Below are 17,380 nucleotides of genomic sequence, written 5' to 3' on the forward strand. Positions count from 1 at the left end.
TTTTCATCGTCACGTGACCCGCGAGTACACACCCACTGCCGTTTGTCTACATGCTCGCCCATCAAACCTCCCCCCCCCCATCTCCAAAATGTTTTTGTTGTTTCTTTATTTTTATTTTTTTTCCTGTCACAAAATCGACACGGAGAGTGAAAGGGTTTAATTTAGACACGTCAACTAATGCGCCCACTTGCTCAAATTGGAACAAATATCTTTTTTGTTTCTCTTTTACTCTCCCCCCCTTCCTTGTCTCACTCCTTCCTATCATCTCACACTTTCTTTGTTTTTCCTCTTTAATTATCCCCACCGTCCCGTTCGCCCCCTTCTCTTTGATGGGGCAGCGATACCAGGCGATCGGCCTGTCAGTCATGTGCTGTCAGGTCAAGCCTGGTGGCCTATTTGTCAGTAAAACTTTAAGCCCCGGCTGAGAGCGTATAATGAGCCCAATCAAGCGGAAGCTTGGCTCACGGGAGGAGAAAAATCTGGCCATTTCTGATGTTTCGTCTACGTCCAGTTAGTCTGGTAAATGGAAGAGGGAAAATAAAAAGGCCGATGCTAGCCGGAAAAAGATGCGAATGCGCAATGGAGAGAAACTACGACTTGCCATCGCGGCGATGTTTTCGATGATACTGCGCATGCGTGTGTTTACAACCCCAGAACCCTAACACCAACCCTATCCCTATCCCTATCCCTAATCCTATCCCTAACCCTAATTCTAGCCCTAACCCTAGCCATAGGTCACTGCGCATGCGCAGAGCTATCTTTTGCCGACTACGCGGAGACGTTGGGGAGAAAAATCTTCTTCCGAGTAGTCACTTCGAAATAAAAAAGGGGCGGGGGGTCTTTTTTCGAGTCTAGTTAGTAAAATAGTGAATATTTATAAAATAATTGAATGTCAGATAAGTGTTTTCTAAGTGTAATTAGAAAATAATTGAGCATCTGAGAAATTAGCTAATTAAGGATAATTATATTAAAATCTTATTAATCATACATTTTGACTTTTCATTTAAATTTTTAGTAATTTGAGAATTGTGTTTTAGAACTCGGTTAAACATTTCAGAAAATTTACCTACTATGGACAATGGGAATTTCATTCTCGGGTCTAGATAGTAAGTAGCGAATAACTACGAAATAATTAAAAGTTAGAAAATTGTATTTTTACGACTAATCGGAACACAATTGAGCATCTGAGAAATACGTTATTTGAAAGATAGTCGTATTTAAATCTCATTAAGCATACATTAATCTTTCATTTAATATATTGGTATTTATACTATTTAGAGATTGGCTTTAGAACCTGTGTTGCCAATTAATAAAATTTAACACATTTCCTCCTAGCCACAGAAATCAGAAAATATCATATTCCAGTTACTTAAAGGTTTAATCGTAATAACAATGTGATTTTGGTCCCATCAGCTAGAGATTTTCGACATTTGACGTTCAAAAATTGTCTCTATAGTGTTACATATATCAGTCTCATGTTTCCGTTTTGTAAGGCTGGAAGAAAAATAAAATTGTATCAATAGAATGCGTTTTATGATTTATTTGCACTGAAGCGAGTTAAGACTTAGTTTACGGCTTTAAGTTAGTTCATTCATATCAGGCAATATCTTCTTGTTGATGGCATACTAGTAAAACTAGCTGTGTGTTATATTATTACATTTGGCTGAAATATTTTGTTCACTCTGTGTTATGTTACATAATGTAGTGCTAGTTCTTCGTAGTGTAGGTTTAGCTCATGGCTATACATGATACTGCTTTAGCTTTTGGCCACTTATTATAATGTAGCTTTAGCTTATGGCCAGGCATCAAGGGGAGGTTTTAGCTCATGGCCAGATATCATTATGTAGTTTTAACTTTTGACCACTCTTATAAAATAGCTTTAGCTCATGGCGAGACATCACAGTGTAGCTTTAGCTCATAGCCAGATATGGCGGTGTATCTTTAGCTCATGGACAGATATCGCGGTGTATCTCTCTCTCCCAACTGCAATTTGTTCATTAAAACAAGCAAACACTGACGCTCCGCTATCGAACACAGCTGTCAATTAGTTCCTGTCTCAGCTCCCATCAAAGGGACCGTGTGGAATTAATGAAGTGTGAAGTGTGCCGTAGCTACGGGACCGACGTGTGAAGTTGTTTGGGCCACATCTCCCTGTGTTCTCTGGCAAGCACTGCATTTATAGCACCATGCAAGGGACGTAATTCTCGATTTTTTAATCTATTGATTATCTCTTCAGTTATTTTTTTTTTTTATAGTTTTAATTAACAGTATTAATTATTGTACCCAAAGGTAGCTTTGTAACATAAACTTCGTTTTTTTTTAACTTTTTCTCAGTATTTTCTATCATAAAGACACTGTTCGTAGCAAAAATCGCGCCTATTATTGAATTTCCTAATTTGTAAAGCATTTTAACACTTTGAAAATCTAAACGCGTCCACACAGCTTATAACAATGATTGCCTAGCTTGCCGCGATGGTTAACGATACGTGTATTACATGAGCAGATTTGAAATCTCAGGTTAAAATACAAGGGAGGGCAACGCATGTTTTCTTCTGTAGGGTCAAGGTAAGTTATGCCTAAGGTTAGGGCTAAGACTTGTGTAAGATATCGTTATCGGCGTCAGTATATCCAGTTACGTAATTTGTTTTTGTTTATGGCTTAGCTCTGACAGAAAAGTTTTCCCAGATTGTTTATAATACTTTTTTTTTTAATAAAAAGTGTTTTTATTAAAGAAAGAGTTGGATAGTCCAGATTAAGAGCTTAAAAATATTTTACATTGCTTAGGGAATAAAAAGGAAGGACTTGTCTAGGCCTATTTATGACCCCAAATGATGGAATGGTGTGGTTGAGCACAAGAGCGAGTGATTGCTTACACCAGAAGTCCCGAGTTCGAACCCCGGGCAGATGAGGTTCGTTAGCAGCGGACAGTAGCCCATTTTGAGAGAAAACTCCAAAATCAAAAAATTGTTGCCTTTCTTAGTTAGTTCTTGGTTGAACAAAGGCTGTGGGAAGCAAAGCCAGAAAAAAAAATTGACTGAAATCGGAGTATATGGCGTATACTACGTAATGACGTAATACTTGGAGTAAATCCCTTCAACATTACTATTAAAAAAAAGAACTCCAAATAAAAAGTTAACTAATTTTAAACCCGATTTATGTCACCTAAACAAATTTAATTTTTTTTGCTGCCAATTTATTTTAATAACGGAAGGAACAGATGCACCTAGCCTTGACCTTTTAATGACCTCTTGTTGACCTTTATCATTGTCTTTACAGATTAGGTGTTGATGACGCAATCCTGAGCGGAACCTTTTTATTTGAAATCTTTTGCAGTAGGCTCCCTGTAGTATGGGTTAACGGATTCAGTTGACACAGGTGAGTGGGTGGTTGGTGGTTATGTGTTGTATGTCTGATGTGTTAGTGATTGATGCGTGTTGGGATATGCAGACAAGATTTGGAAATATGAATCAGGGATGAGCATGAAGATATGTGTTAGCAATATAAGCAGAAAGGGATATTTCAACGTCAAAGGTAGACAAAGGTACAGAATATAGTCCAAGCACTTACTCAAAAGTTTGTAGTAATTCCTTCAATTCCAGTTTGCAATCGTAATCATATTTTATTGAAATTGTTGCTAACTCCACGAGTCTACATTGTTCTTTAAGACATAGCCCCCTTCCCCCTTAAAGTGCTTCCGCCCCCCCCCCCCTCCCTGGGGGATAACAGTCTGGAAAACAAACCACTGAAAAAAAAGTTCTTGTATTGTTGGGCTCCAAGAAGTCCTCCCTAGGTGAGTTCCAAACGGAAATTACCTGGTTTAAGCTTGACTGTCTTTAGTTATAATTGTAAAATGTCTATACTGTGTGATTATGTGACGATTTTTTTTTGTTTTGGAAAAAATAAAAGGTTATACATGTTATAGATTCCAGCCTAAAATTTTTATATATGAATCCTTTGGGAGAGGGTAAAAAATATGAAAAAAACAATTAATTAGATGTTTAATTTTCGACTAAGACTGTATGTCTACTAACATTAAGTATTGCAATCTACAACGGCTACTGATTGTTTTTCAACTTAATAATACTAAAAAAAACTATCATTCTATTTTGTTTAGAACTTAAGCTCTATATAATTTTTACAGTAGCAAATAATAAGTTGAAGTTGTATTTATATTTAAGCGGCCAACCTAAGGTCAGAATGTAAAGTTAAGTAACGAATTATCTCCTATTTGAAAATCTAAATAACTAAATTTTATTCAAGGGAAATAACTTTTCACAATACTTGCTAAATTAACCAAGCGTAACTAAGACATGTTTAAAAAACACAATAAAACATTCTAAGTTTCATTAAGTCACAAATCATTTATATCAACTATGTAACCTTGTGAAAACAATATATTTTACCTATTGCGTACTTAGCTGTAGGTTTTGTTTGAGAATCTAAAAACGGTAGCTTTATTATAATATACTTCTATTCAATTTTGATGACATACATGTAATCGTAGCGCTTACTTAAATGGTTATAGGAAATTTTGGATCCCCTAAATATAGGGATATCTTTCAAAAAATCAAACACGGGTAACTGTTTTAGACATTCCTAGAATTATTGATAAAAAATTTTAAAAATTAAATTGGAAAAAAACAAAGTTTACTGTTAGTTATAAATTCCATCCTATTTAATACATGTTAATACTTTAAGAGTGGTAATATAGATTCCTAAAGAACTAAAGATTTTTGTCAACTAGAGAACGCCTACCCTTCTTTGTAGTGTGATCCGTACTGAATTGAAATAATCTTACGATAAACTCGACTACTCGATATACTCTTCTACATTCACAACACATATCAAACTTCGATACCTAAACATAACTAAATTAGACTCGATGCTTCAGAGCTACGACACCAACTCGTTTAACTTCACATAGCTCTACAAACGGTACTCAACAACGATTTCACTGGACCTGCCACTACACTTTAACAGTCAATATAATTCGATACCCTAATACCACAAGAATCAATACTCCCGAACTCCATAGTTCATCACCTGCATTCTCATTTCTTTACTACCAATCAGATTCCACTAGACCTTCAACTACACAACAGCCAAATAAAAAATACGACACTTTAGATACTTTACAAACCCTGTCAGCAAAAGCTTTCAGCCGTTACTCCCAAATCTAAACGATCCATCAAAATTTACCAAACAAGTACAATACTTTGAACACCCCGTCATTACAAAACTGTATACACCAGGAGAGATTCTAATTCAAAGTCAGAGAAAACGAGACTATTAAAATGTTCGAAATTTAAATTACGAACTTATTTAATCGTTTTATACATCAATTATGTGACACCAAATTAAAAAGGCAAAGTGACTTGTAAAAAGCGCCCCGACCTTTCCTAATTAGGGAAGTGGGGTTGCATTTTCACCATCGCGAATAAATAAAGGCCTGTTTAGACCTAATGTTATCGTGGGGTTGCAGAATTGATAGTTCGTCCTGGGTGCTGAAATAGATCGCTACTCCTTTATAAAAATGATTAATTATTAGGTACCTTTTGATAATAGAGATTAAACCTTTTTCGCCCCTCCCCCCCCCTAAAAATGGCGCCCTAGGCGACCGCCTAGTTCGCCTTATAGTTCGCCCTGCATACACATACGCATTCGTATACATATTTAACTATTTGAAAAGTCATAAACAATACTTTTTCTCCCACAGAAATAACAAATATGACTGACGAGCCTTCCATATCTTCACCAAAACTTGTTTGCCTCTGTTTGGTTTCATCTGTAGATACTTTGTGAACATAATTTACAACATTCGAACTAGTTTGGATTACCCCATTAGAAGTTGGATTCATTTATAGGATTATACATGTTGGATCATGGGATATATGTCGTCGTTATGGCAAGCCGTTGGGGTACTTGTTCTAATATCAGGTGAGTACAATAAATTCTACCTAAGTATGGTGCTCCAAAGTATTTATTTTTTTTGAAAATTCACGACGATGTGGTTAATTATTAAATCTTCATTTATTTGTTTTTATGATTACAAATTGTATGCAAGCTTTAATTTAATTGTCCACCATTTTATTTTTATTTTACTTCCCTTAGTAATAGCTTTTTATCATTTTTTTTTTCGATTATCCTATGCGTGTATAAAAACATTTCCAGGTTGATTTTAAGTAATCTATATCCCCAAACATGTTAAATATCAGAAATAAAAGCGTTCTGGAAAGACACATCTAATTAAGTTTTCCCAACCAAAAGTGGATATTTCAACGTTTTCAATATACCATCTATATAGGAGTTCAGTTGTTTTTTTCTTCTCTAAACCGGAAACGGTCATTAGTATGAAAAACACGCAAGGGAGTATAACTCGCGTTTGAAAAGGGGCAATAACTCACTTGTCTTATCTATTAGAAAAGAAAGCTGTCAAACCCTGCCATAACGATTTTCACAAGGATATTTTACGACTTCCCAATTCAGCTGTCGGCGATATTTTAAACCTTAGGAATGGTTTTCTTCCATTCCCGTGCAGGCAGGCAAGCACCGCTTCCCTCCCTTGGTAAGCAAGCCTCGCTTCCCTCCCTTTGTAAGCAAGCACCGCTTCCCTCCCTTGGTAAGCAAGCCTCGCTTCCCTCCCCTTGTCTTCAGTCTCCACATCTGAGACGGACGCGGAATATTAAAATGTTCTGACGTGGTTTACGCTGCACTGGCTGACGGGTTGTCTTCCCTTGCTCTACCCCCCCCCCCCCACCCCTCCCCCCCCACACATAATTTTTTACCCGCCCCCCTTTATGGTAGACATTTTACTCACTAATAAATTTGCTATACGCCTCTCAGCTTTCATTAATGTTTTGAAAGATCGTTTTTTTTTCGGGTTAAGCCATCCCGTTTAAGCCTCTGTCGTTCTGTCTGAAGTCGGTTAAACTGTAACTTATTTGAACACTTAATTTTGAAATTTCAAACTGCTGGCCAAACAATTTATACAATCTTGGGGTGCTAGCCAAAATTTTAATTTATTAACTTTAGTTTAAAAATTTGAACAATTAGCATTAATCCTGAAATACTTCATAGATTTTTATCTTAAGGGGTCATCCATTTATGACGTCCACAATTTTTTTGGATTTTGGGACCGGACCCCCCCCCCCCCCCCCCCCCCACACACACACACACAAAAAAATCCACTTTTTTCCCTATAAAAGTCCATATGCGTCCACAAAAGTCAGTTTTTTTCGGACCCCCCACCCACCCACCCGCGTGTGGACGTCATAAATGGATGACCCCTAACTGAGAACTACTGGCCTAATCTATCTATATATATTAATTCTCTTCTGGGAGCCGTTAGAAAACAAGCTGGCAAGCGCGCCTTACAGTCCCCTCTCTTCCTCTCTATCGCTACCAACCCCCACCCCCCACCACCTCACATGGTCTGGTGAGCTGTGGTTCACGCTGTTTACATTTTACAATCATAGAGACGGGTTTGGTGACGACTATTAGGGGCAGATAATTTAGTTTGAAACGATTTTAAACTTAGAGGAGGTAACTAAGATGAGGCTGCTTTCACGTGGGGGGGGGGGGGGGGGGGGGGGGGGGGGGGGGGGGGGGTTTAGTGTTTTTAAAGCAAATATTTTCAGTGGCAGCATTGGTACTGTCGAATTCACAAATTATAAATTACTGAAAAGTAGAAAAAAAAACAACTAAATAGCGGCGTATGATACGCAGCGGGTCGGCTCGTGTAATATAAAAGTGATCAGAGTATTCAAAATATCATCAGTCGTCAATCGTATGTAAAAATAAGCGTAACTATGACTTCGGCGACCAAAACTTAGTCTAAACTACAAAGTAAACCCCACAACTGTCAAAACATGTACACTACTATCTATCAAAAATGTACACTTCTTTAATATCTATCCAAATTGTAGACTACTTAACTCTCAGTCCAAAATGTACTCTACTTAACCTTTGGCCCAAAATGTACAAATTAATATAGCCTACACTAAAAATATCTCAGTGCCAATCTATCTATCTATATATATATATATATATAATTCTCTTCTGGGAGACGCTAGAAAACGAGCTGGAAGCGCGCCCCCTACCACCCCACCCCTACATGGTCTGGTGAGCTGTGGTTCACGCTAAATGTTTACATTCGTAGAGCCGGGTTTAGTGACGGTTACTAGGGGCAGATAATTAAGTTTGAAACAATTTTAAACTTAGGGGAGATAACTAAGAGGAGGCTGTTTTTCACGAGGGTGGGGTGTGGGTTGGGGAAAGGAGGGGGGTATCGTCCTTAACGAGCTACTGATAGTGTTTTAAAAGCAAATATATTAAGTGGCAGCATTGGTACTGTCGAATTCACAAATTATGAATTACTGAAAAGTAGACAATAAAACAACTAAATAGCGGCGTTAGATACGCCGCGGGTCGGCTCGTATACACTAAAAACGTACACAACTTAATTCTCAATCCAAAAAGTACACAACTTTACGTCCTAAATCTACACCAAAATGCCACTATTTGACCCCCTGCCCATCAATACACTGCTTTATTCTCCCACAATTCTCTGGCCAAAATTTAAATCAAATTCACAAACCCCGGGCACAAAAAGTCATTACCGGCAACATGTGCATGCTGGGAGCGAGGTCAGCCATATTTGTGAGATGAGGTCTCCCATAGTTCTAGCATAGCCTGGAGCTACAAGAGTTCCTTCAGCTGCCCTCACATAACGGTCGTAGTCAGGCTAGAAAGAGGTTTGACCTTTGTTGTAGGAAATGGAGATTTCAACCCCACCCCCACCCCCACATCCACCCCAGACCCACCTCATATTTCATGTATACGTGAAACTTTGTTGTTGAGGTTTTTTATTAATTATTTTATAAACTTTGAAAAGTTATACAATTTAGTACTTATGTGTAAATTTTCTTAACGTCTTTGCGACATTGGTGGAATATGTAGTTTAGTGCCCACGATTTTCCACCACTTACTGCATCCTTATTCAAACTTTAGTTTTTCAACACCAGTTTTGATCAACTCAGATACTTTTGAGCAATCTTTGACTCCAGAATTAGACTTGATAATGAAATAATTAAATATTAGTTTATTAAATTGGACGGAGTTCGAATCCGGTTTCAAGTCAGTAGACCGTCCCTGAGTCCACACAGCCATATTGGTAGGTAAAGGCGGCTGGGCATACTGCTGACCACTATACTTCACTTGCCCCATAGACCGTCAGGTTTGAAAGGGAACTTTACTAATTAAATTGGATAGGCCATCTTGTCAAATTAATTATCAGTACCACTAAGATATGTATCCGAGCGTATTAAAGCTAACCCTTACGACTATCCCTTCCCTGCCTCTTAAACCAACCCTGAATCTTAATTCTAGCACTGACCTTAAGCCTAAATCTAACCCGAATTCTAACCATACCCTTTAAGACCAAACCCTGAATCTTAATTTTAACACTGACCTTAAGCCAAAATCTAACCCGAATTCTAACCATACCCTTTAAAACCAAACCCTGAATCTTAATTCTAGCACTGACCTTAAGCATAAATCTAACCCGAATTCTAACCATACCCTTTAAAACCAAACCCTGAATCTTAACTCTATCCCTGACCTTAAGCCTAAATCTAACCCGAATATAACCATACCCCTTGAAATCAATACCAACAGACACAGAAACCGCCCATGACTAACTGAATTGCCCTGCCGGCTATCATGCAAGTACCAAAATCTCATATCACTATATCGGAGTCAGTGTCGGCCCGAGGTTAAAAAAACCTCTTCAGAGACAATACTTAAGGTCAGCGCCCCTGTAATGAGAATCTAATGAGCATCATGGGACCTCTGCCAGTTAGTTCTATGAACGGCCCGGGCTAATTCAAGAGGAACAAAATAGTCTTTTAGACCTCGCTTTAGATGACTCGCGGGGATTTCTACTAATAGAGGCTCCACCACGCCTCCCCACCTCCACTCACCCCCGGTCACCATCAAACACCTCCTGCTCCCCCTCTCTTGGACGATACTCCTCCTCTAATGCCCATCTGTCACCCCCACCCCACCATTCCATAAAACCAAACGCATTGTAGCACTGTTACAAAGCTATTGAAATACAACACAAAAACGTTGTTTACTTGTAACGAGTTTTCAATTATCAATTATCTACTAATTATCTACTCATAAACATACAAATTCAAACGTTTACATATCCTCGAATGTATACTATTTTGTAATGTCTATAATATACTAGTCGAGTGGTAATCTGCGCGACCCGCAATAGGGCTGGTAAGTAGGTCACCAACCAGTTCTATGGCTCATGCAGGTTTTATTGAGCCGTAGAACTGGTTGGTGACCTACTTACCAACCCTATTGTTTCCGAATATCATTTTTTCGTTTTGTAAACAAACTGTTTTTTGTGTGTCAAGAACCTTACTTACTTTGACTGATTCTTGAAGCCCATGAGGAGCAAAGGGCAGCAGCTAAATCTCTTCTACATTCTTTTTTTTTTGGGGGCGTCTTTTTTTGGAAGACATTTTTTTTTTTTGGCGATTTGATTTTGGGCCCATATAAGCCCCGAAGCTATTGCTACGCTTTCAACAGTCATTTTAGACTACTTCCTGGATTTTCTATAGGAAAAGTAGAAGAAAAAATTATTCATAAAATAAAATTGTGAAGTTGAGCTCACCGTGTAGACTGAATTGTCGAGTACGTTTTGGTATTATTTTGCACTTAAACATGTTGTTAAGTAGTGTACAATTTTAGTGTAGTCCACATTTTGAACTGGAATTAAATAATGTACATTTTGGTATCCATTTGGACTTACTTAAGTAGCGTACATTTTGCCGGAAATCACGTGACCATCTTCATACCCGACTGCCTTCACCATCCCCAACTAGTCGAGTCGAGCACCCATCAGAAGTTACATTTTATTTTTCACCTCAATAGGCTGTCAATCAATATTTAATGCGATTCCATTGTCACACGACCCGTCCAGTGTTTCTTCCAGACTTTATTCTCTGTGGGTGGGGGGGGGGGGGGTACTTGATATTTTCGGGGGGGGGGGGGGTGGTGGGCGGACACTGGTAAAAGTATATATTTTCTATATAAATTTCATTTCGTTCGGGGAAGGGGGGAGGGGCAGAGCTCCCCCCGATGAGATGCCTGGAAGAAACTCTGGACCCGTCTATTTTAGACTCCATTCACTAAATTTGATAACTTGCTATTAAAAGTGTATTCTTTTTTTATTTTAATTTCATAAACCATGTTGCCAAAAATAAAAGGTTAAACGAAACTTTGAAACTGAAGTTTTCACAATTCCACCCCCCCCCCCCTTGTTAACGCCTGTGGTCTGAAGTAGTTGGTGAGTTTGTGCGTGAGTGCGTGTCCGTCCATGTCTTAATTAGTGTAGCCACTAATCGGGGGAATTCCCCTCCACCGTCTGAGCAAACGCGATTTGGGAACGGGGGAGAAAAATCTATACCAGCAGAACAAAGACTTGGGGGTGAGGAAAGTTTCAAGTTAACAAGGGTGGGGGGGGGGGTGAGGAAAGTTTCAAGTCAACAAGGGTGGGGGGTGAGAGTATTCTTAAAAATGGTACCAATTTCTGAAGTATTGAAAACTCATTTTGTATAAATCTCAGTGGACACTTAACAAAGCCGACAATAAACCTTTCGAATTTTAACTGTGATTTTTTAATTTTTTTATCCCTTCATGCTTACCTTCCTGCATCAATAAAAAAAAAAAAAAAAACATTATTTATACTTTTCATCGAAGTACAAAAAAAAAAAAAAAAAAAAAAAAAAAAAATGGCGGTTCCACTTTTGGAGGCATCACTCGCCGCCCTCCTTCGTCGTTGCCTGAAGCTAGCCAGGTTTTTTAATCTGAATTAAATGTCACTTATCTGGCACAAAAACAGTGGCTAAGTGCATTGAAGACAGACGGAGGGCCTGGAACAGACGGTGGGATCCGCCCTCTGGCATGGGCCGCACCTACTCCCCCACCCCCTACACCCTCACATACACTCACACACCACACACACGTTCTTTTTGTTTTACCTTCACTCCTCTGCCTCTTTTGTTTACTAGCCCAAGATTCGAATTTAATTGTTTACGCTAAAATGTTTAGATTTTTTTTACGCAGATACCCCCTCACATCATCTTAAACATAAACATACAAACGCTTTCACAAACGCACATACACATACACACACACATAACACCCCCCACCCCCCACACACACAATTACATAACCTACAGCTTATTGTTTACTAGCCGAAGATTTGAATTCAATTGTTTATGCTAAAATGTTTAGATTTTTATTTAAACGATCTAGTTTGGTTGGGGGTGCACATACCCCTTTCAAACCACCAAACACACACACTCACACATACTAACACATACACCTTGACACACGCACACCCATGTCCCTACACACGCTATTTCCCGCATCGTATTGTTTGCACGTGAAAATTTTGAAGTTGATGTTTTTAACTGGTTTTTATTTAAAATAAAGAATTTAGTTGAGGCTCATTTTGAGGCTCACCTACCACTCACACACATTTACACAGACACACACGCACGTATCCCACATCTTCATAGTTTATTAGCCTAAAATTCGAATTCAATTGTCGACACTAAATATTGTTTAGACCTACCTCCTTTTTCTTTAGACTAACGAGTTTTTATAGTGTCGCACCTGCCCCGGGGATGAAAGAAAATGTTCGGGCGATTTTAAAATTCCTATAAACAGTGAGACGGTTCTGGCAGCGAGGCTGGTGTGAGTAAAAAGGTTTCAAAGAAAAATGTTTTGTACTCTGGAACTAGTGCTGGGTATAGGTGTGTTTGTGAGATTTAGCCGGTAGTCGATTTATTGTGTCATTTGTTGATAATTTGTTAGTAAAATGTAAAGTTCCCTTTCAAACCTGACGGTCTACATGGCAAGTAAAGTTGAGTTTACTTGTTAGTGAATGTGTGAATTTCTTTTAGTTCTGACTTTGTCAGCTACGCTCAGAAGTGTATAACTAGACTGCTAACCCGAGAGTCTCGAGTTCGAATCCAAATGCAAATCAATAGAACGTCCCTGAGTCCACCTAGCTCTGATGGGTACCTAACTCAGGTTAGGGAAAAAAAGGCGGCTGGGCATAGTGTTGACCACACTATTCCTTCATATGCTGAGCTCCCTATAATGGTCAGAGTTACCATTGGTTTAATTGTGTATGCCTACTTCTATTTACATAATGTAAGTATGTCTATTTACATAATGTGTGTCTATTTACATAATGTAAGTATATATATATATGTTTATGTTTGAATGTTTATTATAACAATAACATTGGACTACTCAAAGCTCTCCGACCCTCTCGAAAAGCTCTGTGTGTGTAGGCCTATTGTAAATATTTTAAAACAATGTGAGTGGATAAGGCATGTGCTCTTTTGGAAATGTACTGAAATAAACGCGCAATCGGAAAACTGCGCAACGAAAAACTGCGCGTAATGAAAAGGGAAAATGCGGAAATACAAACGAATTGTACTAATAAAATTATTTCATTGAAATATGTTTTATTATGCTTCACTTTACACGTAGTCACTCTTTGTTAATGTCTATAAATGCTCAATTTAAGAAAACAATATTGTCCTTGCGGATTTCTTTTTTTTCTGCGCATTTTCCTTTTTTGAGCATCTTTACGGTCACCGGAATAAATAGCCCCATGGTAACTGCAGTGTGCGTAGAGTTTATGTTTCCGATGATGCTCTATTTGGGGAGCCAGGCTTGGCTGAAATATTCAGGCTTGGCTCAATACAATTTTAGGGTTTAGAGTTAATGTACTTTTGTCAAGCGATTGTTTTGTTGTGTTGTATTACAATTCAGAGGTGTTTAGAAACAATATTGTGATGATGTGGTACTATTTGTTGCGATACCATTTGTTATGATACCATTAAATGTGAAACTATGTGTTGTGATACCAAGTGTTCGGATACAATTTGTTGAAATTCTATGTTTTTATACCATTTCATGTGATAACATATGTTGTGATACCATTTGTTCTGGTACTTCTGCAGCCATAGTACTGGTGTTGGATGATACAATCATTTCCTCAACCCCCCCACCCCAACCCCCCCCCCACCATTGATTGATTGGCTGATGCCCTGCGGCTGTGCTTGCGGGGTTTCCCGTTGTTTGACGGGCACCTCGTCTGATGGTGTCAGGGCATAAAGGGCATCAGTTACACTCTCGACGTGCCCGGGGCTTCTGGTGTTGTGGGGAGGCGATGGTGAGATGCAGACGGCAGGCGGACGAGATAACGTGAGCTGGGGGGGGGGGGGGAGAAGTTTGTGAGGGTGGGGGGTAGAATCAGTGTTTAATGTTAGTGTATGTGTGAGTTAGGCGGGGGCTGGGAATGAAAGATTTCAAAAGAGATTTTTTTTTTTTCAATTTTCAATTCGTAATTTTTTTTTTTATAAATCAGAAAACAAATGTTAAAGAGAACAAAAAAAAATTAAAATTAGAAAAAAATATCTTGTCAAATTGACGTTGAGATGCCTTGTTAAATTTCAACAAGACATGCAATTCTTTTAATGTTTGAACAACCCCCACTCTCCATTCTACTCACAGACACCCCTAAACCCCCCCCCCCCCCCCTCAATATTCACACACATTTCCTTCACCGTGTGAGTGGCTACGCCTGCCGGTGCCAGCATCTCTAGCAGACGTGAGCCCAGCCTCACCAGAATCCAAACGGTACCGACACACGGCCTGGAGTGGGTGGCACATCTCTTGAAAACCTTCCCCCCCCCTCCTTCTACTCCAAAGCACCTTGTCTTCTGTTTATCCTCTAATTCCCCCTACCCCGTTCTCACCGTCCTAATTCCAACCCCCCGGCTTAACGCATCATTTCACACAAACGTCGAATTTCAAAGCCAAGCTTTTGCAGACAATCCAAACCTCAGCGCCTGTAGCCTCCATCATGATCCGCTGCTCCGCTTTCATTTCTCTGCCAAAGATCTCCAACACGGCTAATCAACCGGGACGGGAGATTACACCCGTCTAATGCATCCACGTTATGACTTCCATATTTTAAAAAAACAAAAATTGTTATCGGATTGTGTTCTTTTTTATGATTTCTCACCTTCTAACTTTTTCTTATGTATCTTAGAGTTTATCACATAAACCCGTTTTTTCCCCCACTCGTTTGTTTGAAATTCTTGATAAAAAAAAACATTTTTGCTATGTAGACTGTAAAGATACTAGGCTATCTACCTATTATTTGTTTGGCAAATAAGCTGCTGATAATACACATATTTTTGTAGCTGTATTATTTTTTTTATGCTTTAAGAGAACTTTGTAGCAAACTGGGTTGTAATGTTTAGAAGAAAAATCACAATTTAGATTTAAATTAATATTCTGAAAAACTTATTCTAATTTGTTTGTTTAATACACTAATACAATCTTTATAGATTATTATACATTTTGCAGATATTTTTTGTAGATATTTAGCTAGGTATTTTATTTAGTAATTATTAAAACTTAATTTAAAGTAATTGAAAATACATATCAACCATACTTAATTTAATTTCAATTCTCTTGTCATTTACATAGGTTATAGTTATTATGGATAAATAAATGTGTGTTTAATGTTCAGGGGGGGGGGTTGTAATTTTATACCCCCCCCCCCCCTTGAGTTTTAAAGGTAGAACTAGTGCCACTTAGCTTTACTAAACCACACTACGCATCCACAATAATCACAAGCCACAGTACCCAATGAATCCAAAAAGCACTAGATCCACCCTTCAGCGAACCTGTTGTGAGCGATCCCTTCTGTTTACCTACCACAAGCAACACCACCCCAGCCAAGGTAAATAGTGTATGATTTACATGAACAAATCTACTAATGCTCTGTAAGCTACACAATCCCGACATTCCGAGTTCCATTGTTCGCGCATGCGTATCGTGCATGCCAGCTTAGGTTTTGAATGACGCAAAGTCCTGAAGCTCTTTGTGACGCAAGTATTCCCAGAATCCCTTGTTCCACGGTTTGGTGGTATGTGACCCCCAGCAAACTTGTGTTTCTAACAAGCTATACAAGTTATGTTAGCGGGTCTCATCAAACTTATCTACTTTACAAATCTATGTATGTGTGGTGTCTTCCTTACAATCTACGTATGTTGTATGTATATTGGGTGTGTATGTAGGTCTTAGAAATCTTGTCTTCCAAATAAATCTTATCTAGTAAGTTAAAAAAAAAGTCAGTAAAGATTCCTCTTTAGACCTAGTGATCTATTGGGCAGATAAAGTTGAGTTCAAATGTTTCTTGACTTAGGCATATGTTAAAAGGATCTAACTCATTGATTGCTGAAAGACCTCATCCATCCCCTAACCCACCCCTTTCCACACCCCTAGATTACGTCTGCCACCTCCACTTAACCATTTGAAATTAGCACACCCCCCCCCCCCCCACACACACACCTCCCCTCCCAACTTGTTGTAAGAAGCCTTTTTCTGTTTGAAGCCATCCAAATGTGTGCAGGACCATTTGATGTCCAAGTGTTAATTCCACTCCACCCCACCCCCCCCCCACCCCTCCCCTACCAAAAAATAAAGATTGTGTTTGTAAATTTAATCGAAACGATTTTCAATTTTTTACGAAAAAGGAAAGATAAAAAGACATTTTTTTGACGTGCAGGTAATGTAGAGTTGCTGTCTACGTAGACACATATTGTATGGCCAACACGACCCTACGTCAGGTACTCAATAAAACTGATCAACCTCAGTGTCATACAATTGATTTAGACCTCGATGGCCAATCTCTAAATGAATCTAGTCATTGATCAAACACGAGTTAGATAACATTTACAAATCTCCTTTTCCCTTCGCTAAAAATAAAGTTTCCTAAAAGTAAGGTAAAGTTCCCACTTCAAACCTGATAGTCTATGGGTCAAGTGAAGTAGAGTTCATCTGTTTCAATGACCTCGGTATTAAAAGGGATAGTGGGCCAGTCAAACTTTTCCTAACAAAGCTAGATACCCATCAGAGCTGGGTGAACTCAGGGGCGGTCTGCTGACCTGCGCCCGGATTCGAACTCGAGATTTACGGTTAGCGGTCTCCACGCCGTCCCTAAAACTACCTTTCTTACAACAGCACAATTCCTATCACGTATTGTCCCTCTGAGAACCATTGCTACTACATCTACGATTCACCTCCAAGTATTCCTCGCTATCACAACTAAACTAAGATGATTTCCTATAAACACGAGCACGATGATACTCCAAAATACTCGGAGATCAAAATAAACAGCCCCCCATCCACGCCATCACCCCCCCCCCCCTTATTCACGCCAGTCTTCACCATCTCCCCCCCCCCCCCCCCCCCATCCCACTGTACC

General features: G+C 38.9%; 1 protein-coding gene across 1 annotated transcript in view; it reads left to right on the forward strand.

The window, feature by feature from the left end:
- LOC131931666 (hemicentin-1) overlaps window positions 1-17,380 on the forward strand; it is a 109,500-nt gene that overhangs the window by 19,055 nt on the left and 73,065 nt on the right. Inside the window, exons 3-4 of the mRNA XM_059288497.1 lie at window positions 3,277-3,375; window positions 5,717-5,937. Coding sequence (XP_059144480.1) covers window positions 5,883-5,937 — 55 coding nt within the window. The 5' untranslated portion in view covers window positions 3,277-3,375; window positions 5,717-5,882. The remainder of the gene's footprint in view (window positions 1-3,276; window positions 3,376-5,716; window positions 5,938-17,380) is intronic.

This window comes from Physella acuta, unplaced genomic scaffold (assembly GCF_028476545.2).
Source record: "Physella acuta isolate Inbredline_101_S28 unplaced genomic scaffold, ASM2847654v3 ptg002002l, whole genome shotgun sequence".
NCBI classification, from domain to species: domain Eukaryota; kingdom Metazoa; phylum Mollusca; class Gastropoda; family Physidae; genus Physella; species Physella acuta.